The sequence below is a fragment of the Lutra lutra genome, chromosome 4, assembly GCF_902655055.1.
Source record: "Lutra lutra chromosome 4, mLutLut1.2, whole genome shotgun sequence".
Classification (NCBI taxonomy): Eukaryota; Metazoa; Chordata; class Mammalia; order Carnivora; family Mustelidae; genus Lutra; species Lutra lutra.
Window position 1 is genome coordinate 139,535,126 of NC_062281.1, and position 27,838 is coordinate 139,562,963.

The 27,838-nt window shown below is 34.6% G+C and overlaps 1 protein-coding gene across 6 annotated transcripts in view; it reads right to left on the reverse strand.

Moving 5' to 3' along the window:
- Positions 1-27,838, reverse strand: part of LRRC7 (leucine rich repeat containing 7) — a 575,277-nt gene that overhangs the window by 221,952 nt on the left and 325,487 nt on the right. Inside the window, exon 8 of one of the 6 annotated variants that reach the window (XM_047725081.1) lies at positions 14,885-15,093. The exons of the other annotated variants lie outside the window; for them this stretch is intronic. Coding sequence (XP_047581037.1) covers positions 15,087-15,093 — 7 coding nt within the window. The 3' untranslated portion in view covers positions 14,885-15,086. Of the gene's footprint in view, positions 1-14,884; positions 15,094-27,838 lie in introns of those variants that run through there. 6 annotated transcript variants of the gene reach the window in all.

A 27,838-nucleotide genomic window follows, 5' to 3' on the forward strand; every position in this document is an offset into this window, starting at 1 on the left:
GAATGATCATTAAAGGTTGTAATTATTTACATTAGTTATGTTATTATAAGCTACATTATTAGTTATACTATTAATTATAATTAGTTACATTATTATTAACAATAATAATACTGTGTTTTTATTATGTGTGTGAGTGTGATTCAAGGATTAACAAACACAATCACTGTCCTGATGGAGATTACATTCTCTCAGAAAATGCAGAAGTTAAATGATTATGAAGTTAATATACTAATTTATTAAGCCTTGGATTCATGCTACCCAGAAGATGTGAGAATGCTATGGGAACTTATGATTCAGAGCCCGATCTAGAGATAACCTCATGTCAGGTAATGCCAGAATTGGGGTTTAAGAGAAGAGTTTGCCAGATGAAGAAAGCAGAAAGGATATTCCAAGAAAAGAAGATAATGCTAGTATCAGTCAGTATAAACCTAGGTGTTTAAAGTATTAGATGTGTTCTGAAATAGCAAAGTATTTTCTCAATAAAATTCTTTGTAACATGGAGGGGATCAAAGGAGTTCTTTGTTTTCTTAACTAATGCCCAAAGAAGAGACAGAAAGTTCTTTCTCAAGAGCAATTCACTCATACAGGTGACCTTTGACCAACATGGGTTTGAACTGTGCTGTTGTACTTATGTGTGGACTTTTTTTCCTATAAATACAGTACAGCACTGTAAATGTATTTTCACTCATGATTTTCTTAATAACATTTTCTTCTAACTTACTTTATTGTAATGTATGCACAAAGTACATGTTAACTGACTATTTATGATATTGGTAAGGCTTCCAGTGAACGTAGGCTATTTATAGGTAAGTTTTTGGACAATCAAAAGCTATATGAAGATTTTCAACACCTGGGGTGTTGGTTACCAAACCTCTACCTTGTAATTTGACATCACCTTGCCTTTGTAATTTATACATATTATAATCTACAGCCAAAATAAGCCTTTTATGGCATTCTAAGAGTTAGGTTTTCTAATGGAGCCATTCTCTGTTAGATTTTGCTTTGTATGTCATAAGACTCAATTTGGTCCTTTTAATGCATCTCAGAGGACTCCTCAGATTACAAAAAATGCATTTGGGAATAATTGTATTATACAAAGAGAAATTTTTAAAGAAAGTGTTATGATTTCACTTCTTTAAAGATTATTGTTATTAAAGACTCTCATAATTTTTATAGACCACAAACAAGAAACCCAAAGCTTTTGGTTTGTATGTATCCCATATGAAGTAGCTCATGGGAAGCCGACCAATAGAAAATAATCTTTACAAGTTTATGTAAGGGATGTAATGCAATATGATGACTTTAGTTAATAGTGCTCTCTGGTATATATGTAAGTTGTTAAGGGAGTAAATCCTAAAAGTTCTCATTACCTGGGAAAAGAGTTTTCTTTTTTTTCTCCTTCTTTTTATTGCTTCCATATTAGATGATGCATGCTAAGCTCATTGTGATAATCATTTCATGATAGATTTAAATCAAACCATTATTTCAGATACCTTAAACTCACATGGTGAATGCCAATTATATCTCAATACGACTGGAATAAAACTGAAGAAAAAGAGCTTATTATAAACATGAATTGTATTATATTCAAATAAAAAAAGAAGAACTTGAAAAATTTATGTAAAGAAATTTGTCCTCGAACATCAGCAAAATAGTAGGTAGAGTCTGTCAGAGCTCTCCCTCTCTCTGCTGTGTGGGGACACAGCAAGAAGGAGGCACCTGCGAGTCTGGAGGAGGGCCCTCTCTGGGAAAAAAGAATCAGCCAGCACCTTGGTCTCAGATCTCCCAGCTTCCAGTACCATGAGAAATAAATTCCTGCTATGTAGGGCACCCTGTCTAAGGTATTTTGTTATGGCAATGCAAGCTGACTAATACAATACCTAATAGTTGGAAATTGTAGGCTTGAGTAATTTTTTAATTGGCAGACCAGCCTCTAGTGTTTTGGTAATTGCTGCTTGAAGAGTCCTGGTAGGAGGCAAACCTTACTTACTGAGAAAGGAGAAGGCAGCCCTGACAGCTGACAGCTGGTAGCTAGCTGGGTTACTACCCACAGGCCATGTTATTTCCCTACCGATCACAAAAAATTTCATGAAACATCAACTTCAGTGGAGGGCTCTTCATGGTCATGATGGAATAAAGCAAAAACAAGGCATCTACAAAATCATACCTGAATAAAGACAAAAGCAAAGACCTTCTACCTCCACTATTCTGAGGGGGACTACCACTTCCCCAAAAGCAGCTCCAGAACTCTTCATTCCCCTGGTCTCACAGGGTAAAATACTAAAATCTTCAATAACCAAATGTCCCAATTTTAGAGAATTCCTAAACCAGAAAAGAAAACCATGTTCTTGATCCTTCTCCAAAATCACCTACCCAGCTGTTTCTAACTCCCCCTCTCTGACATGATCCATGGTTCTCCATGGTGTGCAGCCACTCTTGCTGCAGCAATTAATAACCCTAAGGTTGGTGAGGAGGTTCATTTGGTGTTCTTCACCTGCTGGTTATTAAAATCCCTTCTGGAAGCCTCTAAGCTGGTTTTCAAACCTCTTTGGCATCAGTGAATTGGACGCCTGGGGTAGGCAAGTCAGACACATGGGCTACTCCACAGTAGCAGCCTGTGGATAACATTATGGTGGGGCAGCAGCAGCAGCAGCAGCAGCAAGAGAGGTGACAGCAACACCAATGGCAGGCCGCTAGTGCAGCAGCCCAGGACAGCACCTGGGCCGGCAGAGGACCAGCATGGGCAACTTCATGCATTTGAGGACTGAAATAGAACTCTCCTGTCACACAGATGCTCTTCTAAGTTCCAGGTCGACATTTTTTTTTTTTTTTTAATTTACTGAACAGCACCATTAAATACACAACATGAGTTTACAGTTTATCATACTGAACACAAAACTAGTCATATTCCAAGACCCCCTCTATTTTCTGTTTATGTAGTTGATACTATGGAAATCAGAAACCCTTGACTAATTATTCACTAAGGCTTATGGATTCTGTCTCTAAAATCTATTTCTTTTCATTTATAAAGTTACCGTTATAGCTCTGGTTCACAACTCTATTTACCCATGGGTTATTTCCATGGCTTCATTAACTGGTTATCATGTCTTCTATTGTGGTCTCCATAATCCACTCTCTACACAGAAATCAGAAATTTTTTTAAAAATGCAAATCATATGATGCGTCATATAAAAACTCTTTGGTTCCCCTTTGCCAGAACAAAGTTTCTTTGAGAATAAAAATTTACATGACACTAGAATGTCCAGAAATGCTCTTGAGTTAAGACTTCCAGGGCATGTCCCATTGAATATAGAACATAGAATGGAATGTGTATTGGTGTCCATACTTTTGTCTAATGGAGATCTTTTTTGGTCTCTATTCTAAGTAGAAAGTAACTTTGCTAAAAGGGATTTTAAAAACTCTTTGCCATTCCTGTACCATAGTGGCTCAGCATAGGCTGATTCTATGAAGCATTTATTCATCCATTGAACAAATATTTAGAGTAAGTATCTACTATGTATTAGACCTTATTTGAAGACAAAAGAATATAACAAAGTAAAACAGATAAAAACTTTGCCCTCACCGAGCTACCACTTTAGTGGGGAGAGATGTATAAAGAGGAAATAAATACAAATATATAAAATATCATGGGGTGGTAAGTGCTATGAGGAAAATACAGCACGACGAGAATGAGTGAGAATATTTGGAGGGCTGCTATTTTGTAATAAAGTGTTCAAAGAAAGCCAGTCTGAAGAGCTAACATTTTATCAAAGGTCAGTAAAAAATGAGGAAATGTAATGACATAAGGTAATATATATAAATACAGAAATCTATACTGAATAAAAGCATGAGTCTGGTTTAGGCTGGAATCAAACATAAGCTCTGTGATCTTGGGCAGGATATTTATCTTTTTGGTGCCTCAGTTTCCCTGTTTGTGAAATGGAAACCATGTGAATACCTGTATTGTTTGAGTTGTGCATCTTGAAAAAGTTAGTAGATATAAAGTGTTTAGAGCCCACAGTGAATAATAATAGGAGATATTATTATTTTGAAAAATGTATGCTAAAACAAAGAGTTGAATGAAGTTAGGAAGAAGGAAAAAATTTCAATATCACAGAATCAAATCAATAATTAGTAGACCATAAGGGAAGCAAAGCTTTTAGTAGAAGCCAAATAATGAAAACTCAGACGATAAGCTTTGAGCAGGCGCATAAACAACCATTTATCCCATCATCCCAGTATTCATTGGATATCTACCCACCATGTTCCAAGCATCTTGCCAGGAAATGAAAGTGAGAAAGGTAGATATTATCTTTTCCCCCCAGGAAGTTTATAGCATAACAAGAAAAATAATAAAACAAACAATTATAGTAAAAGGAATAAAGGTAATGTTATAGGATGTAATCCTAGAGTATATAACTGGAATAGTAGTAAGGGCTATGAAATTAAAAAAAAAAAAAGACAAAAACAGGCATGCCCAACAACATATAGAAAATCTTCTAGACTAAACCAAACTATTTCATTAACCTCACTTTTAACTTCTAATCCAAGTATAAGATACCTATAGAAAAATACATATCCAAAGGATAATGCTTACTGAATTTTTATACAGTGAAATTGTTGCCCATGTAATCAGTATCAGGATGAAGAAACAAAATATTCTAGAGTCCAAAAGCAGCCCCTCTCATGACCCCACTCTTTTAGTCACCACCTTACCTCCCCAAAGATAACCACTATCACAATTTCTGATAGCATAGCCTGGTTTTGTCTCATGTTGTATTCTACATAAATGAAAACATATATTCTATATTCCTTGTGCCCAGCTTCTTTTCCTAAACATTCCTACAGAGACTTGTACAGACTATTCATAGCAGCCTACTTGTGATAGTCAAAAGCTGCAGGAAAACAATTCATATATCCATAGAGAGGAGAAGAAATAAAGCATAGTATATTCATACAAAGGAATACTATCAGCAATAAAAATTGATAAACATTACAATATGGACAAATAAAATAACTATGCTCCCAAAAGAAGCCAGACTAAAAAAGAATATATTCTATGATTGCATTTATATAAAATATTTTGAAAAATTCAAACTGTAGTGAGAGAAAGCAGAATAGTATTTGTCCACGTGGGGCATCAGTGAAATCAAGGAAACTTTTGAGGGGACAGACATGTTCATTATTTTGATCATGGTGATGCTTCCATTGGTGTATATATTTCAAAACTTATCAAGGTGGGCATTTTAAGTATGCACAATTTATTGGATGCCAATTATATTTAAATGAAAAAATTTTTTAAAAGGAGATTTGGGCATTTTATTAACCAGTATTAGCAAAATCTTCCTGAATTCAATATGTATTCAAACCTCTAAAAAATACATCATCACATATCTTCAAAACTTTAGTCTACTTTGGATGGATTCTACTCAGCTGTGCCAAGGCTTCTGATTCAGGCTGCCAGGGTTCAAATCCTTCCCCCTCACCTTATCAGCATTGTGACATGGGGCAAGTTATTTCCTTATGTTTCTTTCAGTTTCGTTATTTATAATAGGGATAACAATAATACCTATTTTAAAGAGTTAATGTGAGGGCTGTATAAGTTAGCATATGTAAAGGATTTAAAATTCAATAATTATTAGCAATTATATTATGTATGAAAGTTAAGATTCTGGTAAAATTAAGTGGGTATAATTCCTTGCAAAGTTGACTGAATTGAGCATATTTCCTTTATGGATCTTACTCATCCACAGGCATACAAAGACTTCTTCGAATAAACTCTCTTCTACTTTTCAAATCTCATCTCAATCTCATCTCTTGAAATGCACAAGCTATGCATCCCACCCAAATGAATCTCCTTGTACTTTACATAATTCATCAGTTTCTCTCTCATCTTTCTGCTTTTGCACATGACTTTTGTTTGGCTTAGAATATCTCTTTCAGAGAATCAAGAACTCATTGAGAGGACCAAATATATTTCTGAAATTCTCAACACATGGTATAGCTCTCACCACATTGTAAGTTCTTAACAAATGTTGGACAAGTTTTCCCTGATTCCAATTTTCATTCTTTTATTGAGTTTTCTGTCACTAATGTTAAATACACTGATTTCCTATCCTGTCCCCTAAGCTTAGTGTTGACTGAATGTACAATTTTGCACTTCTGGTAGAATGACTAAGTGATTGAAATTACAATGACAGTTTACAGATCTGCATCTCACTGGGTCCACATTTACTACTCTTTTTTAATCCTCTTTTCCCTCCAGTCTTCCTTTACAATTATAGGTGCCCACATAAGGCTATTAATCACAGAAGGCTGATAAGAATGGTGTTCTTTTGCTTTTCCCTAAAATTTTATTGTTTCTCTTTATTTTTTCCCTAAATTGCAAATGCATACCGATTATCTGCATCACAGAAAATGAGGGTTTGATTTTCAAGTATGAGAAATTTTGTATTAAGAAGAAAATTTAAGGGGTGCCTAGGTGGCTCAGTGGGTTAAAGCCTCTGCTTTCTGATCCCAGCGTCCTGGGATTGAGCCCTGCATCAGACTCTCTGCTCAGCAGGGAGCCTGCTTCTTCCTCTCTCTCTGCCTGCCTCTCTGCCTACTTGTGATCTCTCTGTTAAATAAATAAATAAAATCTTTAAAAAAAACAAGAAGAAAATTTAAAAATTTTATAGAAAAACAAATGCCTTGACATGAGAAGCTACATAGATTTTGTATTTATCATATCAAGGAATACTGAAAGTACATTGTTCAGTCAATTACTATATAGAAACATCCTGGGCTGCTTAACTGTATTTTATGGTAATTACTGTATAAAACAATTTATATTTCAAAGTTTTACCAGTTTGTGTGAAATCCTTCTCAAAGCATAAACTTAAAATAAAAATTATAATTCTAAACATTTGTCCTCAAGGGGAAACACAGTATAAAATTAATATACATCAATAAATAGTATAAGCTGACACAAAAATTAGTCCCTTGCCTGTGGCACGAAGAATATTATTTATATGATAGTAAATAACATTAAAGTTCTTATTAGCTGAAAGGGAAATATTTTTTATGCCTTCCTTACAAGGCTAATGTGCAGGTCAGAAAAACGTATTGTTAAAAGCATTTTTTAATAGGCTTTGAAAAATGTAAAGCATGTTAGCTGTATGATGTATTGCTACCTTTGCAATCTTGTATCTTTGGAAATGACAAAAAAGAAACCACATTTATTTTAAAAGTTTGAAAAGATAAAATTGATAGCTATGGACACTGAGCCATAAAACAAAGGTAAGATTATACAATAATCTTACATTATTACAAATAATCTGGCACTCTTATAACCTTATGAAATTCACTGATCATCTCCTCAAGGTATCATTTTGAGGACTGAACACAAAATGTACCCTGACATACATTTCAAGAGAATAAACAATTCTTGTCAGTGTGACAAATATCTCTAATGTACTAGAAGTATTAATATAATTTGATTTCTAATCAAGTGTGAAGGTAAACCAATCAAATGAGCAACATCAGCATACATAATTTGAGGTTGCTAAAATATAATTTAGGCAGAACTATAATCTATAGGTAAATGGTGAAGATGGTATATTATGGAGTACTAGAAAGAGAAGTGGGTTTGAATGGAGGTTTATCAGAGTGACATCAGTTTTCCCATTGGTAAAAACGTGGGAACATCAACCTTTCACAGTTGTTACAAGGTTTAATGAAATCATGTTTGTGGGTAAAGGGTCTTGCATTTCCACTAAGTAAATATTAGTTTCTCTTCATTGTCAAGGAATACATGCCCACTTGTAAGCCAAATCAGTTTTGTGTAGGTTAATGTTTTATTAGAAGGGAAGACAAAGTTTGAGTTGTAACGCAGATGACTTCATGCATCTTCAGGTCTATCAAAGCGCCAGATGCTCAGAAGAGATTTAAAAATAAGTATTGTACCATGTTTAAATACACCAATTGCTTATTTATAGGATGTTGCATGACCATGTATTTTCTCGAGTTTTTAACTCCTGCCTTAAATACCAACTCTTCCTTGTTATATAGTCAAGAATCCTTTAATAGCAAGCAATTATTCAGATCCAAATACCTCAGGGTACCTTTACACTTCTATTTCACTGTTCCTTTTGACTTATTTCAACCATCCGCAAAATCACGGCTTTCCTTATTCCGTAAATTGGGCTTTTCGACATCTGTCATTTCCTCAGACTGGGAGCCTCTGCTTTCCCCCCCGACGTTGGAAATGTAACTTTCCTTTTTTTTTTTTTTTAAATTAAATAAACTTATTTATTTTGTTTGTTTGTTTGTTTTTGTTTTTTTTTAATTAATTTTATTTTTTATAAACATATATTTTTATCCCCAGGGTACAGGTCTGTGAATCACCAGGTTTACACACTTCACAGCACTCACCATTGTAACTTTCCTTTTAAAGCCTAGATCAAATGTTCTCAAATCCGCCCTCCTTTCCTCCCAACAGAAGTAATCTTATTCTCTCTCTCTTTCTTTTTGTAAGTGGTACTTCCTTTCTTTCCTTTCTTCCTTCTTTCTTAGCTTTAACCGTCATTTGCAAGTCACTATGCTAGGTACCCTTGAGGATGGACTAAAACGCCAACCCTGTCCTCAAGAAACAATTAGAAAATACAGAAGGAAAGGACATAAATAAATAACTAAAATCTAAGTGGGATACAGAGGATGGAAGGATAGATGTGTAGGCTAATATATGGGAAGAAGTGCTGGGTAAATCCCACAGTGTGCGCTACTACTGTGTCACGTTCCCTCACCTCCAGCTTCCACAGGAAGCCCACAGGGGATTACAGTTCTCCTCTGATAACTTTTCTTTGAAAGTACCTTCCAGTGACTATTATCTTTTTCTCCTCTCAGAAAACAGTGGTGGAGGAAGAGGCCAAGTGGGCAAAGTGGAAGAAAAATAGGGAAAATGTCCATCTTATCTCATTCCATTTTAATGAATCTCTTTCTCTCCCCAGCCCCAGAGTATGCAAGTATTTGTCCAACAGCTCTGGACCTTTCACAAAAGAATATCAACTTCTTATGATTTAAGTACGTGAATTAGTAGTTGATCTCTTCTCTTTTTAAGACCAGAGTTTGAGTTTTGCAGTTGGTAGATGCTCCTTATTACTCTAAAAGAAGCAAACCAACAACATTTAGGGTTCTGGATTTGTCTCATCCACTCTGGGCTAAGCCAGGAGACTAACTCTGTGACTTAGGGATTGAGTCCCATTCCTTAATCTGGGATGGGTCCACAGGGTCTCTGGCCAGAGCCAAGAAGTCACTCTTCACCTCCAGAGACCACAGTGTACCACAGAATCCCTCCAACAGTGGGGTATGGCAGGGGTACTTTTGGCTTCCAGGGACACAAAGATGAGGTCTCCAGGAAGGGATTTTTTTTTTTTTTTTTTTTTTTTTTTTTTTTTGGTAGGTCCTCTGGAAAACTGTTTGTGTTGCTTTGTTCTGAGATTCCAATCTTGCTTTGTTCACTTGCTTCTTGGCCTGAAGCCAACCATGACATTAAACCTGGATATTCTTGTCAGGCTCTCCTACCGAGTTATTTCTTTGTTTCTGAGCTTGTCCTTCCTGGTACACCCAAGTGGTGGGCATATTCCAGTCAGCACTCAGTCTTTTTATTTCATCAGCTGTACTATAATACTGCGTTTTTTTTTTTTTTTTTTTTTTTTTTTTTTATAATTAGTAGTCCATACAAGTAACTCCAAAACTTGCTTTATGTTCAATCCCATAGCATAGTCAGATCAGCATGGCAGCCCTTCTCAGCTAGTGAGGTAAAGCTGGAAAGTAGGCCCAGAGAACGGGCCAGAAGCCTTATCTTTCTACCCTTCCTTTTGCAGAAAGAACTTTTAATTTTCTCAATACTTGGGTGGCCTCATCATGCCACCTACGTGTTTCTCCAACTGAACAAGAATTCCGAAACCAATCTTGCCTTCTCTAAAAAATTGGAGTTCTAATCTCAATGTAACAATCGCATTTGTCCCAAGTGGTTTTCCAAGGAAAATACAGCTTGTTCTAGATTCACTTTTGAGCTTTTGTGCTTTAACTGCAGATGTCAGTCTGTCACGATTTCTTGGTTTTGTCTAAGGTATTGCATTCTTCAGGGAAGGGATTTTAACTCAGGAAACTAACAAAGCTTGTGCTATCTATAGATACTAACAAAAAAGTCCTATTTACAAGTGTTTACAGTGTTTACAAATACCTGTTACAAACCTTTAAGATAGGGAGGAAACAGAAGTTCAAGATTAAGTCTTCAACAAATTTTATTAAAATATCTTGACATGTTTTCTTCTACTTTCACATTACTGTGCATTTCTGATACTTCCACCCTGACTGAATTGTCTTTCCATGCCATCCTATCCTCATCATCTTGGTCCCTCTCTCCTTTGTATCCTCTACATAGTGGCCAGGCTCACAGGACCTCCTTCTTATACCTCTTGTATTCCCAGTATTCACAGGCTCTTTGGGAGTGACATACTGCTGTTCTGTTTGTCTCATAACAATCGGATAAAAATCACAAAAGCATTATGTTAAGTGAAAGATGCCAGACACAAGAGACTACATACATGATTCCACTTACATGAAACGTTCAGGGAAGGGAATTTATAAAGACAGTAAACAGGTTAGTGGTTGCTTGGGGCTGCTGTGGGAACTGATATCAAAATGAGGATAGGCTGTAAATGAGCACAAGGAATTTCTGGTGGGGGTGATGGAAATGTTCAAAACCGCATTGTGCTAATGATCACAAAACTGTATATTTACTAAAAAATTATTGAATTGTACACTTAAAATGGGTGAGTTTTATGTTATGAAATATATACCTCAATAAGCCTGTAAAAAAAAAAAAGCATCTACTGAGTGGCTTTTTTTCTTTGCTTCCTTATAGGGGCAGCTACCTGTGAATTCTTACTTACAGTTTATCCCATTATTCGCAAATCTAAATTACCATTTCTCTGCTTAAAACTTTTTCATTAAAATGTTATCACTGCCCACAAAATAAAGTCTAACTATGGCATACAAGCCTCTTTGTGATTATCTCCTCTAACCTACCTTATGGCTATTCCTTCCTCATGCATACTACTTGCACATTTGATCCCTTGATATATTCCTCTTCAAGTAAGACTCCCTTTCCTACTGCCCACTGTTTAAATTACAATTTATTGTCCAAAAAAATCCATTTCTAATCCATACATTTCTATAATCCCATGTAATACACTGTCTTGTATTAATTCATTGCTTGTCTAGACTGTAATCTGCCTAACAAGGGTGTCTGCTGTACTTGGTGTCTCTAATATTAGTCCCAAGTCTAATATGAGTCTAATATAAGGCACAGAGTAGGTCCTCTATAAACGTTAACTGAACTGGACTGAATTGAAAATTTGTATTCTCTGAGGTGCCTGGATGGCTTAGTTGGTTAAGCATCTGCCTTTGGCTCAGGTCATGATCCCCGGGTCCTGGGATAGAGTCCCGCATCAGGCTCCCTGCTCAGTGGGGAGCCTGCTTCTCCCTCTCCTGCTGCTGCTCCCGCTGCTTGTGCTCTCTATCTCTCAAATAAATAAATAAAATCTTTTTTAAAAAGTTTGTATTCTGTCCAAAATTTGCCCAAGCAGAGAGGTGACTAAGAATTTGGGTTTCAAATGTTAAATCCATATGTATCATACATCTGAAATCAAAGCAAGTTGTTTGTGGGAGGAGGAGGAGGCAATTATTGGTATGACAGATTTCTACTTCGGTGAGATTTTGAGCAACTGTGTAGTCTGTACATCCGCAGGCTGTTCTAAACCACTTCTGTTCTGAACGTGTTATTTTTTACTGTAATGACATCCATTTGCTGTACTTTTGCCCTACTAATATTTGCTTTTTGTGCCAGTAAATAAATATAAACTATCTGTCTTTATCCAGTTTATGTTAATTGCTAGTGGCAGAAGCAAGCAATATAAAATAACACAACATCTACAATGACTTCTTTACCTTTTGTTTTTGACTAAAAATTGATAGGAAAATCATATTTTTTGTGACACAATTGAGATCTGCCTGTTTTGCTCCAGAAAAAATTGACTTGATTAAAAAAAAAAAATAGAAAATGGCAGAAATCTTAGTAAAATTTGATACGAACAGAAAAACAGGGATGGGAGAGTATATGAAATTCTTAATGAACTTGCAGGAAAATAGGAAGATGTACCTTATTTTCTGAGGTATTCCTAAGAGCCACAAAAATTGACCTTCACTTCAGGAGATGTCAAGAGGTTGAAGGACAATTCAGACTGTTGCCTACATGGTAGTCCAGGTTTCTGGAAGTGTCACTTATCTCACGAGGTAGGAAAGAGCTGTATTGTACTCTGTATCCTGGAGAGTGGATAAGCATATATTGTGCTGCCTTCTTCTTAAAGGGTATGTTTTTGTTTTTATTATTAAGTACTTTTAAGTACTTAATAAAAATAATTAAGTACTTTTAGTCAAATTCTGGTTTAATATTAATATCCCACTACTCATGAATTTAAAATCAATATATTTTAAATGATTGCACAATAGGAAATTATTATTATTTCAAGAACTCCAAATGCTTATAAACACATGTTGTCCTTTTACCATTTTACCTCGTTTAAAGATAACTATCTTGAGGCTAAACATTATCTAACTACAAAATGAACATATTTAAGATTTTTGTTAAGGTGGTATGTGTGACTCCTCTTAGGAGAAGATTAGAGTGACATAAACATTATGAATGAATTTGTAATCATCTGTACTTGTTGGAACATTAACAGTGATGAAGAACAAGCACTAACAGTGGGCAAAAATGGACCAAGTGTTACATTCAGTGGTATTAGTTTAAATTTTTACTTTTGTAATCACTTTTGCTGATGCAGTTTTAAACCATTCCAGTTTTGACAAGTTATTCAAGTTACTTGTTAAATTTCTTCTCATTAAGAAAATTTCCTCCTGGGGAGCCTGGGTGGCTCAGTTGGTTAAAGCCTCTGCCTTCGGCTCGGATCATGATCCCAGGGTCCTGGGATCAAGCCCTGCATTGGGCTCTCTGCTCAGCAGGGAGCATGCTTCCTCCTCTCCCTCTCTCTGCCTGCCTCTCTGCCAACTTGTGATCTCTATCTGTCAAATAAATAAATAAATAAAATCTTAAAAAAAAAAAGAAAATTTCCTCTATCCTACAAATACAAGCTTTAAACTGTAATTATCATAAGACCAGAAACTCAGCATGGCTTACTGTAGTAAGATCATGCCAACAAAATCATTATCCAACAGAACTATTGCACATTGCTGCAGACTTTAATCGCAGCTTCATAAGACTTTACAGTTTTAACTATGGAAAGTCCAGTTTCTCCCTCAGAACATGGTAGAGGCAGAACAGCAGTATTTCTTTAATCATTAAAGCTACTTTCATGCAGAATGTTTTAAAAATCTCTAAAATGGCATTTGAAGGACATGGTGAGAACCTGTTATAAACCTATGCTAAAGTAGCACAATTTACTTTAAAGCAGAATCAGAGATTTACTTTTGTATTCTTAGAATAGCAGCATACCTTTCAAAATACAGTTTCTAGAGATAGAGGCAATATATGTAAGAATGACAAAAGTCAATTAACATATGGCACACACAGCTAAAAGTAATGTTGTACAATTAAGTAGATTTACGAATTTTTACATACAGATCTTCATAAGTACTCATGAAAAAAAATCAGCATTCCCATCATTTTAACTAAAAAAAAACCCAACATACTTTCATACGTATTTGTGCTTTTAACAAAGGGCTAGCATTTTAGGACATAATTTTATTATTTTATATATTTTGTGTAGTTAAAATACATTAAAACAGAAAACAAATATTCAGAGAAGTGCATTTCAACTCTGTAGGGTAGGTTTTATAAAAAAAAATGGGAGTTTGTAATTTACTAAATGACAAAATGGAATAAAAACAAAACAAAAAATGAAGAACTATTAAGCTGAATGTTTCCTGCTCATATGTAGTTAGAAAGAACTTTCTAATTATATTTAATCAAGCAATAGTTACAATAGAAAGAGTATAAATTCTTTGTTTCTTGCTTTGTTCCAAAAAACAAGTTAAGATGGGGTGAAGAATGAATATGTCGTACTGCACCAAGATGAAGCTCTCTGTAAGTTGAATTTCAAACTCTTCAAAATTTCAATAGGAAACCTAGCCCTACTTCTAAGTCATACATTTAAAGAGTTAAAAGTAAATGCACCCATTATGTCGATTATTATTTACTTTGCAAAACATCATTACAAAGACTCATTTTACATGCAAATTGAAATTCTATAAGTCATTGAACTGTACAGATAAAGCCAATGCGGTTAATTAACAAATGTGTTTTATAGTTACAAAATTAACTGTTTCACATTAAATTACATAAAATGAAAGGATACCAAAACCAATCAGTCACTGGCTTTTCATATTTTGACTTGGGGCTATCTGGGAATAATCTTTCACTTTGCAAAATAAGCTCACAATGGAACATTTTTAGGAAGTACGGCAGAAAAACTGGGCAACCATATTCAGCCTCTGGAGAAGATAACTGACTAGAAATGTTCTCCTTGTTAGTGCATTAGGATGGCTTCTAAAATGACCAATTATTCTGATCTATTAAAAAACACTTATACAAAAATTATATGTGACAGCAGCTTTAGATTACAGAAAATGAAATAAATTTGATAAAAATATGGTTAATAATGTTTTCTAAGACTGATAAAATTGTGTATTTACTGAAATTTAAGGCAACTGAACACACTTGTAAAAAAAATCAAGTTTCTTTGTATTAGTCAGAAATGTCATTGTTAAAGTTTAACAAAGACCAAACATTTTGCATAAATCTAGGGAGTAAGAAGGCAGCCCCCATCAGCAGGTAGCACACCAAAAATGTTTGGTTTCAATAGTACAGTTTGGGAGAACTACCTCTACAAAGTCTATTCGTGCTGATGCTCCTGATGCTGCCATTTCTGGTGCCCGAAAAGCTGCTGCCTCCACATCCTCTGTTGTAGGTGTCACTCACTGTATAGTCTCAGGCGATTGGGCAAGGGGCACACTCTGGATCTTCAGATGCTAAGATGAGAAAAATCAATTTCAATGCCCAAAAGATGGAACTCCTAAGGCAGAAGGTGACTAAAATAATTACCAACTGGTCTACAGTACAGGGAAGGGGAATGTCTGTTTGTTTTAATGCAATTCCACAGAAATAGGTTTTAAACAAGATTTTTGTAAGGAGGTACAGCTCTAGGATTAGGAAGAATATTATGTAAGATAGAAACAAAATTAAACTGAGTGGAATTGGACCAGATAACTCAAAACATGTAAACTTCCTGAAAGGAGAAAGCAAAACGTTCACATAAAGATAATTGAGGGATATTTTCTCAAAAAAATAATCTGCTTAAACTTTCATTTCCAAGGTTATTTCTGCACATTTAAATTAACTCTTTTCAATAACAAGCATTATTGATGCATGCCCTTAAAGGCAGGATATAAATGCTCCCATTGGTATTTTACATCAAATTTCAGCATCTTTTTTTTTCTCTCTGAATATAACAGACTTTATTATTATTACTTTTTAAAGATTTATCCATTCATCCGAGAGAAAGAGAGAGAGAGAGAGAAAGAAAATACATGGGAGTGAGAGCGGGGGTCAGAAGGGCAGAGGGAGAAGGGGAGAGAGAGTTCTCAAACACACTCCCTGCCTAATGGAAGCCCTATGTGGGGCTCTATCCCATGACCCCATGACCCAGAGATCACAATCACAAGATCAGGACCTGAGCCAAACCAAGAGTCAGATGCTCAACCAACTGAGCTACCGTAACATTAAATTTTTTTCTCAAATAGATCAGTTCCCATTACACATAGAATAATTCAGCTTAATTGTATAATTTTTGAAAAAAGCTCTTATATGAGAAAATATCACTGAAGAAAAACCAGTGAGAGATACATAAGGAGGACAACATGCGGTAGAAGACTACATTTTATAAAACAAATTTTGACTGGAAGAATGTTTTGGGTTATAAAAAACAATCATTCCTCCCAATTTATAAATTAAATATTTAAACAGCAGATTTTGCCCAGCATGTTTTAATAAAAATATGTGTAATTTGTATCTTGAAGCATATTTGAAAAAATCATTGACTTGAATGCAAAATGATAAGTGCACATATTAGAACAAAATAATTTACAAAATATTTAGCATCTCTGGAGACACAGCAGTAGCACAAATTAATATACCATGGCTATTTTGAATTAAATCAGTAAAGTAACCATCTTTTTTTATCTAAAAAATGGCATTTTTATGACAGTCATTTATACAGCTTATGCACCTGAATCCATTTTATATTTGATATACTATAAAGGGACAAATGATCACAAATTATAATGACAGATACTTATTGAACATAATTTTTCAGCAGGAGCCATCAGAATCAATTAATCATGCTATTACTCTGTTTCAATTTTGTTCTCCATTTTTTCCAGAAAAGCCACTAATCAGATTTCACTTAATGACTTATACATATTTTATTTACAATTTTTGATGTACTACATTTTTTCAAATTAATTAAATGCTTTACTAACACATAATGATTTAAAAATGGGATATGCTTAAAAAAAGCAAATTATAGCTTCTCAGACAAATGCAATTACGGTTATACATAATATTAAATGATAACTGAATACCGTAGCTACAATATAAATTTCTCTTTGCTCCATCTAAAGATATTTCTATATTTTCAATTAAGAAATAAAAATATAATTTTACATTATAATACTTTTACATACAACTGAATATAATGCACATTAATATTAAAACATTTTGACAGAAGGCAAGAAATAGAGTCCTCAAATCCATATAATTATTAAATATATTAGAGCAAAGGCTCTAAAAGTTGAATAATTCCAGGCTTACAATAGGTAGATTAGGAATGCACATGAACTATTTGAGTAAAAATTATCTATCTGCATGTTTAATTGACAGCCAATACATACACAGTTTCTTTGTGAAGATATTTTGTCTTACAGATTCTGTTAGAATTTTAGTTTCCTTTACTTATTTTTTGGTGTAAGATTAAGTAGTTACTTAAAAGAGGTGTTTATTTACAAACTGACATATCTATTTCACATCACTAACTCTCCCAATGTATATTTATTAAGTCCATATTCTTAACTTTAAAGATCTAAGGAAAATAACAGCATATGCAAATATTACAAAAATATTATATTTTATATTTTCTCCTGTATCTTATAAATTAGATGCAGATAATACTATGTAGCTCAAGTTCAAGCTCAAGTTAAAGATAATTGTGCACTTTATGTATTTTTCTTGGATAATTTGAAATATGCAACTGGATAGCTGTCAGACTCAAAACAATTAAATCTTAGTGTTTTGTCTCAGAGCTCTCTGCCTTATCATTTGACCTTCTCAAAGGGCATATAGATTGCTCAAGAATGAATTTGTGTAACAGAATAGTAATATAGCAGTCACTATTCTCATTCCACTATTAAACCAGCTAAAATTCAATACCACCTGAAAGCTTAAAGTATCACAGCATACGATTTGCCTTTAAAGATAGGGCACAAGTACAAATCATTTTTTAAACATCAGAGGTGATCAATAGAGACATCTTTAGAATGGCAAGTAACATTTTATTCTTTAAATACATTGGATAAATTTTTCCAATATATGTGTCATTTGCAGCATAAGCTTATTAAAACTTAAGGAATAAAGAATATACTTTTACTATAAAATGTAGTCATTTGACAAATAAGAAAATTTAAGTTGTATAGATATTATTTGTATATGAAAGGTTGAACTAAATAAAACGCAATTGTGTGCAAGCTAAAACAACTTTTTTGTTTTTGTTTTTGTTTTAATTTTTAAAATTTAAATTTGATTAATTAACATGTAATATATTATTAATTTCAGAGGTAGAGGTGAGTGATTCATCAGTCTCATACAACACACAGTGCTCATTCAACTTTTGAAACTCCTTTGCTCTAAAATATACCTTATAACATTTCAAAATATTTTATTGATATGCTAAGGTATTTCAAAGGAATTTAATAAATGAGTGGAAGAGTGTTTTATCTCTGGCCTCCATGTCACTACAGAAGGTGCGTATTAAGAGCTATAAATGGGAGGGAGTGACAAAATTCTGTTTGGGGAATTCAAGAAATACTATGAAGAGATAATCTATGATCTGAGTATTTTTCAATAGGAGACTAGCATACAGTTAAAAAGAAGGTATTCTAGGCAAAGGGAATTGCATGTATAAATATATAAAAACTTTAAAGCAGGGGCGCCTGGGTGGCTCAGTGGGTTAAAGCCTCTGCCTTCGGCTCAGGTCATGATCCCAGGGTCCTGGGATCAAGCCCCGCGTCGGGCTCTCTGCTCAGCGGGGAGCCCGCTTCCTCCTCTCTCTGCCTGCCTCTCTGCCTACCTGTGATCTCTGTCTGTCAAATAAATAAATAAAATCTTTAAAAAAAAAAACTTTAAAGCAAATAACTTAGAAATGGTGAGATACTCTTTTATAAGGGAGCTTAATATGGAGGGAGTTGTTGGAATATGAAGCAGTTTATCGTAAGTCTTTATATATTTATTTCTATACCCCATTCTTTTTGTTCAACCTAAAAATATATTTCTTTACCTATTCAGGTCAAATTCTTACTTCTGTACTTGATCCCAGACCCTCTCAACATTTTTTAGGAAGGATCTGGATTCTTTTTTTGTTTTGTTTTGGAAGGATCTGGATTCTTAAGTTTTCTTCTCTTTCTTCTTCAGTGTGGTTCTCTCTACTGGCACCTTACTTTTGGGCTGTGTGCAAACTATGGCTCTGCTACCTACTCTCCTACCCATAGCATATATACATTTGTGCCTAGCTCAAGTTAACATTTATTTCTTGTTCGCTGAACTAAAATTTACTGAGCAGCTACTTTGTGTCAAGCAATGTACTAAACAACAGAGAGCAAGATGAGCTGGTCTCTGTGTTCCTCTCTCCTCTTCTGAGAAAGGCAGTCTACCTGACTTCCTCATCAAACATTCAGTCATCAGCCCACTGCTCTAGATTTCTTGCCCCTCTGACTTAATGAACTTGCCTTGCTCTTAGGGAGCTCTTAGTTGTCCTAGTAGTTAGTCATGGCAGTTCTGAGGACATAGAAAGCAATCTAGAATTGACTCCCACATCTGCTGCTGTCTGCGGACCTGACACTAGTTATTTGACTTTTCGTTGAGTCATCATTTTCTTAATCTATAAAACAGATACAGTGACACTTATCTCAGTTTGCTGAGTGAAGCTCAAGATGAAATACAATGCATGCTTTACAGCTCTTTGCCCAGTGCCTGGCACATAAAAGTTCAAGGAACTCTTGTTAGGTTCACAGTCCAAAAATCTTTCTAATTCCAAATCCAACAAATATTTCTCAGTCTTTATCTTCTTTAGGATCTCTTCACTTTCTTAGCTTATTAATTATTCCCTTCATTAAAGCGTTTCCTTAAATTCTACAAAAGGCACTCTTCTGCTTCATTTCATGTGTTAATGCCTCCTTCATGAGCTCATTTTCTCTGTTCTATAAATAGTTTTTTCTGTTCTAAGTCCATTGCTCTTATCACTTAATACACAGGATCTGCTCCCATAACGTATTTACTAATGATGCCCAAATCTAGACTTCCAGTCCAATTTTCTTTGAGCTTCAGATTCCTACATTTAACTGTAATCTAGACAGAGAATTGAATCTTCCCAAATTGAATTCATTGTTTCTCCTTTAAACCAGCTGCCCTCTCTGGATTTTATTTTTTAAATGGTCATTTACCTTCACTGATTTACATTAATAATTCTGCAGAACATTGTGATTTCTTACCTGGATTATTACAACAGCCTGTTAATCCATTCCTTCTTCCTGAAATTCATATTCCACATGGTTGCCAAAGGAAATTTAATCATGTCACCCCCTTATGAATTGAATTGCCCTCCAGATTCAGATGTTGAAATCTTAATCCTCAGTACTTCAGAAAGTGACTATATTTGGAAATAAGGTCTTTAAAGATATAATTAAGTTAAAGCGAGGTCACTAGAGTGGAACTTAACCTAATATAACTTGTGTCTTTATAAGAAGAGGTGATTAGGATATAGATTCACAGAGGGAAAACCATGTGAAGACATAGGGAAAAGATAGCTATCCACAAATCAAGAAGTGAGACTGCGGAATAAACCAATTCTGCTGAAACTTTGATTTTGGATTGCTAGCTTTCAGAATTGTGAGAAAATAAACTTCTGATGTTCAATACACTCTATTTGTAATACTTTGTTATAGTAGCCCAGCAAATGAATATACTACCCTGTGTATATTTCTTCAGTAGTTGTTCAAAGTACATGGGATAGAATCTCAAAGTAACAAGCCTCCACAGAGCTACTATACCTTACTATTTAGTTTCCTCTCTGACCACCTTGTGTCATCACATTATGCTTCAATAACCCTCCACTGCTTATAGTTCCTTGCACACATTGTGTTCTTTACCTTTGTACCTCTGCTACAAATTCTTTGTACCTCTGTTACAAAGTGCTTTAAATTCACCTTAATCAGGAAGCCATCCTTTACCCTAAGTTGATTTTTAAGTAATAAATAAAGAAAAGTTGGAAAACATAGATACATAGAAAAAAGGGGGGAAATCACTATAACCTTTAACACTAATATGACCATTATAACTCTTTAATACTTGTCCTTCTAGCCAGTTACACATTGAGAATTTTACACAACTGAGATTTCACTGTACAAGCAATTTTGTGTTCTGCTTATTTGTTTGATATTTTCTTTTGAGCATTTTCTATTATTTAAAAAACATAATTTTAATGACTCTATAATATATTTTGCCATGTTGGTACACCTTGATTAATCTAATCATTCTTCCACAACTAGAAATTCAGAAGTTTTCATTGATTGCCCCAGGCTTGTTCATGAATTTTATGTTATGATTCCCAAAGTTTTAATTCTAGACTTCTCTCCTGGTCTTTGCATCTGTGTATCAGTTGGACCTCATTACCAGAGCATTTTACCAAAACTTAGTCCAAAATGAAGCTCAGTATTTTTACCTATTACCATTCCAACCCTTCCCATATCTCCCAAACCTCTTTATACCTATCTATTCACAATAATTTACCAAGTCTCCCAAACTAGCAGCCAGTGGGTCATCCTGACTTTTCTTTCCATCAGTCTTTCCTAATTCAAATTCAAAAACTAAAGTGTTTTGACTCTGTCTCCTAAGTGTATCTGCGGCTTTCCTCTCCACTCCACTGGCATTGATTGAAACTGGTTCACATGATCTCTAAGCAATTGAAATAGTCCCTAAATCTTCCCCTCAGTCCACAGACTCTTCAATTCTATCTTCCTCATATTTGCTTCATAACTTTCACTGTAACTGTTAAAGTTGCAAATCTAATCATGTCACTCCCTAGCTTAATTTTTCTTCAGTGGATCACTGAAAACCATGTTTTAACTGAGATGTTGAGTAAATAACTGAGTTATTTACTGAGATGTTGCCTTCTTGACTTTATAAATACTTTGGAACGCAAATGTGTTTTTTGCTTCCATGAGGATTAATTTTGAAAGGTTCTTAACTGCCCTATTGACTTCAGAGTGTGCTTGAGATTGATTTCAATAAATTGTTCTGTATTCTAAATTTAAAAACAGATAAACCCATGCTCCAACCATTTCTCATGGCACTGTAATAAGTGTTTTATACACAAATGCACACACACATATATATATATTAGATTATTATTTATTTATGTGTTATTCATTCCTTTTTGCAACCCTCTGAGGATATCAGCCTGACTTTTCCATATCAGTGTTTCTTAAAGAACTATATTGTGACTATTTACCTAAACGTGTGTGTGCCTGACTCCATCCTTAAACTGGGAACTTGGGAAAACATACTATAAAAAGTAAAAATTGTTAAAAGATTTAACTATCTGCACAGTAGGTTCAAGGTAGGAAGAATATCAAAAGAGTAAGAGGAGACTGAAAAATAAGGACCTCGTACAAAATCATAATCAGAACTGAAATAAAAATATTTTTTCATTTCTAAATTCTTTTGGCATGGGAACATAAGGTAATTCTGTGAAGTTCTCTATAATGTACATCTTACTAAAATCGGTTATTTAAACCAATGTCCCAGGGGTGCCCGGGTGGCTCAGTGGGTTAAGCCTCTGCCTTCGGCTCAAGTCATGATTTCCAGGGTCCTGGGATCGAGCCCCGTGTCGGACTCTCTGCTTAGCAGGGAGCTTGCTTCCCCCTCCTCTCTCTGCTTGCCCTTCTGCCTCCTTGTGATCTCTGTGTCAAATAAATAAATAAATAAATAAATAAATAAATAATATTTAAACCAGTGTCCCAAAGGGCCTTAGAAAAAATGTGACTTATTATTACTACTCTGAGTTTGTTTATATATATATATATATATATATATGTATGCATACACACACACACACATATATATATGCATATATATATATATATACCCCTCAAGGTTTAGTCAATTTGCAAATATTGGAAAAACAATGAACATATTGCTAAAAACATTATTATCTCAAGAATAACTCATTAAATCACAAGCAATAATCAATAAAAGTACACATTCATCATCTCAAACATGGAACTTAATGGAGCCTTGATGGTAAGCAATAATAACCAAAGAAGCACTAATGCAGAACTGATATTCAGCACTAACAAATTAATTTTAAAGGTAATTGAAAAGAAAATTTGCTTTGAATAATACTACTATTTTTTATAAAATTTTTATTATATTTTTTAAAGAATGTTCTGATGCATTCGTTATATGGGACACTTGGTTATATATATGTTCTTAAGGATTATAGTAAGAAGTTTTGTAAAGAAGAAATGGTGAGTAATCTTAAGAACCAATGAAGGTCCATGACTGAGAAGTGTGGATGCCATCTGAGCTTAATCTCTAAGACTTATTAAATATACTTTGGGAGAATAAGATATACCTTTCAGATATCTAGTCTGCTGCGGTGTGTGACACATTGCTGGTTCTCCACAATCTCTCCAGTTTTTGTTCTACTTTGTGAAAATTGATAAAGGGAAACTTCACTAAAATGGGATAGGAAGGAAAGAGGGGGAGACAAAGGGGGACACCACTTAACAACAATTATGGCAGGAACTGTCAATTACCAGACCTCAGCAGAAGAATCATCAACTGGAAGGAATCACCAATTGCAATGCCCTCCTCGCTGGAAGGGAGGATGTACACTGCATCTCCTATAAGAAACTGACTACCTAGGTGGCTCAGTTAGTTGAATGTCCAGCTCTTGGTTTCAGCTCAGGTCATGATCTCATGGGTCATGAGATGGAGTCAGAGCTCCATGTTGAGCTCCACACTCATCAGGGAGTCTGCTTGAGGATTCTCACCCTCTGCCTCTCCCCCTTGAGCATGCTCTCTCTTTCTCTCAAATAATAAATAAATAAATAATTCTTAAAAAAAAAAAAAAGAAAGAAATCGACTACCATAATCACCCCTGGACTTAGGCTTTTCTCCAGTGGACTCATGATCAAAACAGCCTCTTCCAAATTCCTCCTTCTTCTCCATTAAATAATGTACCTTGCTTTTGTTTGTTGGACTTGCCTATGGTTTTGCCATGGCTTATGTGTCCTGATTTGAAATTTCCTGTTAATCCCAAATAAACCTATCTTTACTGGTAAAATTTTTGTTTTGTTTTGTTGTTTTTTAAGGTTAAATAATGTCTAGACTCTAGACAACAACATTGTCCCAGGTCTGGCATAACAGCCCTGTCTCCCTTGAAAACCACATCTTCCATAAAGGACGTTTAGCTTTAATAGAGAGGAAGCAAGTAAAACATTCCATTTTCTCTCATTTTCTCCATCTGTTATTTTCTTTTTTTCAGATGCAGTGACTCAAAAAAATTTTTTTAAACACAGCAAATCTACTTTTTCCATTAGAATGCTCATCCACTTGGGCTCTTCATTCCCCAATTTGAGGGTTAAAAATAACAATAGAACTAAAGCAAAAGCATCTTGTTGAATTTAACTAGGATTTCATTCTTTTGCCATTTGAGAATTTGCTATCTTAACAACGACAGATATACTCATGACGAAAAGTTGGATGAGGTACATTTAGGACAAGTTTTCCTTTCCAAACATTCCATCTCTCACTAAATATTCTTTTCCACTTGATGGTAATACCAGAGAGTTATATCTTCACTCATTATTGCTGGTGAATCTAAAATTATCTTGGTCACAGGCTGGTTTTCAGGTCACTCTTGAAGCAACAGGTGCTTTGTTTAGTAGCTCGGTGTCTGACATTTATATAAAGGGAACTCTCTTTGGTGACTCACTTTTCTGATGCTCTTGAGGTCCTTAACTCCTTGGCTATTGGAATCCAGTGGCTATTAGTGTTGACTCCAAAAAGTTCACTATGTCTCCATCCCATCAGCTACTCTTAGTTCTTCCTTTTGACAGTTAGTGCCTGACACAGAACACGTATTTAATGAGTGTTTGCTGAATGTTGGACAGATGTTCTGCAGGTGCTCAAATGACATCTCAACTAGGATCATGGGAGGTATGAAAGTACTTACACTGGTGCTTAGGTAATCCGCTTCAGGCAAGGGAAGTTGTTTTCTGCAGGGTTCTTGGGGCTAAGGTGGAAGTAGTTCCTCTCTGCTAGGATGTTTTCCAGAGAATAACTAAAACCACCTCATTTTAATATTTTGGTCTCTACTCATTCTACCCCTAATGACTAACTAAGGCAAGTAACTCTGGTTACAAATAGATCCTGAAAGATTCTCAAAAACTATTTTATCTTTGTGTCCTCATACTCCTCTTCTCTAGAAAAAATAGTCAACTTCCCATGAACAGCAAAGATTGTCATATATTTATTAGTAAGTGTCAGCCTGCCTTGTATGTTATTTATTAGTCTAAATATTCAAGTTTCCCTAACATATAATATGGTATTGCTCAGGTATTCTATGTATCTAGTTTACAAAGAGATTGCAATCACACCTTTTCTTTGGTTATAAAGTTCCTCACTGAAGACCACAGGATGTTAATATCTTTTGTTTTAAGCAGTATTTCATTAGTAGTAGAAATCCAGCAAGCCGTCCTTCAGTCTGATGATGTAATTGCCATGCTACCTTCTCTCCCAGCACTTCAAATATATGGCTCTAGATAGGTGATGTTTTTTCTTAATATCAACAAACATGGAATAAAATTAGTGAATAAATTACTGAGTGCTACATGGAAGATCCAAAATGGATTTCACTAGCCTTCCGTCGTGAACAGTATATTTTTTACACACATTCTTAATAGTATATGTTTGAAGCTGTGTTGAATGTCATCCTAGGTTTTTATTTTTAATTTTGTCATGAACCCATTCATCCAACAATCATTCTATTTATTCTACACACACTGTACTGCTTTAAGTAGTGGAGAAGGAAATATGAAAGACATTCTGCCATAAAGGAAATCATAGACCTGTGAGGGAAATAAGCAAGTGAACCAAAAATATATATATTAAGAGATATAGACATATATATATATACATATATTAAGATATCTAAATCTTATATATATGATATACTTTCAAATTTTATTTCTTTTTATTGTGAGAACATAGAAAAGGGATAGGTAGGACAGTCAGAGTGGGTTCAGAAAAGGATTTCTGTAGGAGTTTATATCCATTGAATTATAAAGAATAAGCATATTAGTTAATCAAAGAGTAAGGAAAGCTATACTAGACTGATGAAATAATACACACAAAGGCCCAGAGATAAGAGTGTATAATTCAAAATGACAGGAGCATGGAGTGCTACCAGGGGAAAGAAATGGTGACGAGATAAAGGAGAGATAGTTGAGGGGCAGGTCATGAAGAGCCTTTATCTTAAAGAGGATAAATTTTTTTCTTGAAGGTCATTGAAGTTATTAAGAATTTCAAGGTAGAAAATGACTTAAGATTTGCGCTTCAATTTTGGAAAAACAGAGTGGAGTGAGGCAAGAGTGGAGACAGGAAAATGGATGATTTTAATAGATGAGGCATGAGATTAACAATAACCTGAATTAAAGCAATAGTAATGGAGATAAAGAGAAGGAAGAACTTACTTGAAAGTCACTACTCATAGTTGTAAATTTACATTGACTTATGTGGTTATTTGATCAGTGATTGTCTCTTTTATTAAATATAACCTCCATGAGTACAAAGATAGGATTTGGTTTTGCCCACCCTCATGTCTTCTATGCATAACACAGTGCTTGACGAACAAGGGCTTAATAAGTATTTGTTGAATGAATTCTATAATGAGTAAATTCAAAAAGTACATTCATATTAAATGTATACAATGAATTGGACAGTAAACTAGGCAGTGAGAATACAGTGATAAACAAACTAGGCAAGATTCCTATTCTCGTGGAGAAATTTTAGAAAGGTAAGAATAAGGAATATATAAGAGAATTTGCGATAGTAATCAGTGTTACCAAGAAATTAAAATAAGGTTTTAGGAAGTGCTACAGTGGGAGTGGCTACTTAAAATTAAAGGGTCATCAAAGACTTTTGGAGAAGGGACATTTGATTTAATATTTAAATGATAAAAAAGGAGCCAGCCACGGATGGATCTGGGAGCAGAGAGTTCCAGACAGAAGGAAATGAATAAGCGAATTAGACAGATTTGACAGAACTTGTTGACTGATTGAATGTGGGAGTAAGAAATAGGCCTAGGATGATGATTCACAGGATCTAGAAAATGTTATTTCTATTATTTCTAAATGAACTTGGGGATACTGGAAAAAGCACAGATAGTGATGTAAATGATGAGTTCATCACTCATCTGTTGACTGTTGACTTTATGGTACCTGTGATGCACTGAAATACATAGATAATTCATATCTAAGATTCATTCTACGAAGAGGAAGAATACACACCATAACTCTCTAGAGTTATGCAATAGTATGCAATAGTGTATGCAATAGTGTTCTCTAGGTTGAATTCCTTATTTGACAGTATCTTCAGTTGATGACATTCATTGACAATCTTCCCAATACCTCCTGCTGCTATTCAGAACCAGGAGATGCACTTCTGTTTCAAAATTTTCTGTTAATGGTGTCATCCAAATACAGCAACACTGTTAATTATTGGTAAGCTTTAGACAGGACTAATTATTTCCAGGCAGATCCAAACTCTGCCACTACACTCTTCACTAGAATATTCAATAATGTTTTAAAGTCTGCTTTCTTATAAAAATAGATTCCCTTCTGTTAAAAAAGGCCCAGATCTCTTGGTATTTCATCCAATACTTTTGCCTAGCAAAATAACCTGTATGTCTTATTTAAGGATCTACTACCACTTTTCATGTCCAACATAGACTACATGGTTGAGTTCAGACCCGTGTTTCAAATACTGTCTTGCGCTATAGGTAGTTCCCATTGTGTGAGAGATGAGAAGGAGGAAAATTAGACTTTTTTTACTGAGGATACTTTGTGGTTAATTTTTGAAGGTGTTGTACTGACTAATGTCTATTCAAGATGCAAAATGCCCTTTGTATCAAACATGCCAGAGACTGCCATTCTATATAAATACATAGACACTGGAACTTCACAATGAAACATTATCTCAAAAGAGAAGGTTCAAACTCAAAGAATTTGATCTGATAAACCTGTCCTACTTGTCAGATAACTAAAAATGCCAGAAAACTAGACTATCTCATATAAATTCCAAGATTATTTTGTCCAATTGAAAGTCTTTGGAATTACAAGGAAAGATAGGTTAAACAAATATTGAACTTCATTAAGGAGTAAT